The 1,851-nt window shown below is 42.2% G+C and overlaps 1 protein-coding gene across 1 annotated transcript in view; it reads right to left on the bottom strand.

Moving 5' to 3' along the window:
• Positions 1–305: 305 nt before the first annotated feature.
• The window catches only part of LOC116378645 (ADP-ribosylation factor-like protein 8A), a 4,810-nt gene continuing 3,264 nt past the window's right edge, over positions 306–1,851 (bottom strand). The window contains exons 2-4 of the mRNA XM_031840545.1: positions 1,719–1,799; positions 1,397–1,470; positions 306–726 (exon numbers count right to left, since the gene is read on the bottom strand). Of these exons, the coding sequence (XP_031696405.1) occupies positions 558–726; positions 1,397–1,470; positions 1,719–1,799 (324 nt within the window). The 3' untranslated portion in view covers positions 306–557. The remainder of the gene's footprint in view (positions 727–1,396; positions 1,471–1,718; positions 1,800–1,851) is intronic.

Genomic DNA, 1,851 nt, shown 5'->3' with positions numbered 1-1,851 from the left:
CTATTACCAGCTGGTCTTCCTTCATTTGTCAGTTTAAACTGTTACTTTATATTCTATAAATTTGTGTCATATTATAGTAATAATAAGGAACGTTAGCATCACCGGCTAACGTTTGGAGGTTCACGGTCTGTTAATTATAACGTTATCATGACGTGTTCACGTTAATATAAATAGATATGAGAGATGAATTATGAGCTGTTTACCTTCCTAACACGAGCTCTAAGAACATTATTATACAGCATTAAACATAATAATGAAGAAATTAGTTTTAATCCATAAAAATAATATATTTTTATTTCCATTTCATTTGAATTGATTGTTTTTATGTAATAACACGATAGACGACTAACAAAATAAAAGCAGAACATTTAGAAGTTTAAACTGACTTCAGGACGATTTTAAAATAACTTTTTTATAAAAGTTGGTGCAGTCTGGTTCTGGTCTAGCTGAGTCTGGTTCAGGTCCGGCTCAGACTAGTTTAGTCTGGTGCAGTCTGGTTCTGGTCTGGTTCAGGTCTAGCTCAGTCTAGTTCAGGTCTGGTTCAGGTCTGGTTCAGTCTAGTTCTGGTCTAGTTCTGGTCCGGTTCTAGTCCGGTTCTGGTCCGGTTCAGGTCTGGTTGGTAGTGTTCTTACAGGGATTCCCTGCAGCTGTGGTTTGTCCAGCAGGTTGTGGAGTTCGTTCTTGGAGGCTTCGATCTTCTCTGGGTCGGCTGCGTCCACCATGTAGCTACAACGAGACGAACGTGACAAAATATTAGAAAACACTCATTCAGAAATAAACAAGAACCGATGTTATCAGAACTGACTAACTGACACACGTCACCAGGAACGCATTTTGATTGCCTCTAAACGGCTCTCAACATGGCGGCAGCGAGCCGGACGGCTAGTAGCTAACAGCGCACACAAGAGCTGACTGACAATCATTGGAGCAACACGTTGCCTTCAGTGTTGCTTTGTGTTCAGTGATCAACAAGAAGCTGTTGATGCCTTTTATTGCAGAAACACACACAAACGTACAGAAGTCTGTTCTAGATCGTTCTGGAGGTCCAGTTCTTTGAGGCTTTCTGATCTCATGAATTGGACTAAAGACCAAATGGAGGTTGTAGTAAATCACTTCCACTCCATCAGCTGTGACCCGTTTACCTGTCTCACTGCATTCTGCTGCTCTTGTAGGATTCTATGACGGCATTCAGCATCATTTGACCAAACGCTTGCCAACAAAACAATTAAACATGAGATTGAATGCTGTTAACGTCTGTTTAAACAGAAGGACTTGCGGGACTTTTCTCTGTCTCTCTCGTCTCATTAATGTCTTGCTGTCACGTTTGGACCCGGCTGAGACGTCCAGCGGCCCGTTTAAGGAGGCGTGAACCACAGTTTAGGAAACGAGGACTTACACGATGGCGCTGACTCCTCGACAGTAACGCTCCCACATGCTCCTGAACCGAGGCTGACCGCCGATGTCCCAAAGCTACAGACAGAAGGAGACGATGGTGTTAGTGAGAAGACTTCACTGAGATCAACAAAACACATAAAGAGAATAAACTGTCTTTTCTATCTTTAATTCATACCTATAAATATGTTGCATTTCACTGATTAATCTTAACAGCAAAATAAAGGGTAAACTAAGTAGAAAAATGGAAACAAAGTGAGAACTACTCCGTCAGGTCGAGACGACTAAACTGTGCAGACAGGCAGCGGAGGAATGGAACTACCAACCTTGATGGTGACGTTGCCCTTAGTGATCTTCCTCATGTTGAATCCAACTGTAGGAATCATGTCTTCACTGAACTGTCCAGACTGAAACACACACACACACACACACACACACACACACACACACACACACACA

This window comes from Anarrhichthys ocellatus, unplaced genomic scaffold (genome assembly GCF_004355925.1).
Source record: "Anarrhichthys ocellatus isolate YVR2014 unplaced genomic scaffold, GSC_Weel_1.0 scaffold2931, whole genome shotgun sequence".
Lineage (NCBI taxonomy): Eukaryota > Metazoa > Chordata > Actinopteri > Perciformes > Anarhichadidae > Anarrhichthys > Anarrhichthys ocellatus.
Note: the sequence above shows the minus strand (reverse complement) of the source record. Positions and strands in the feature narration are given on the sequence as shown.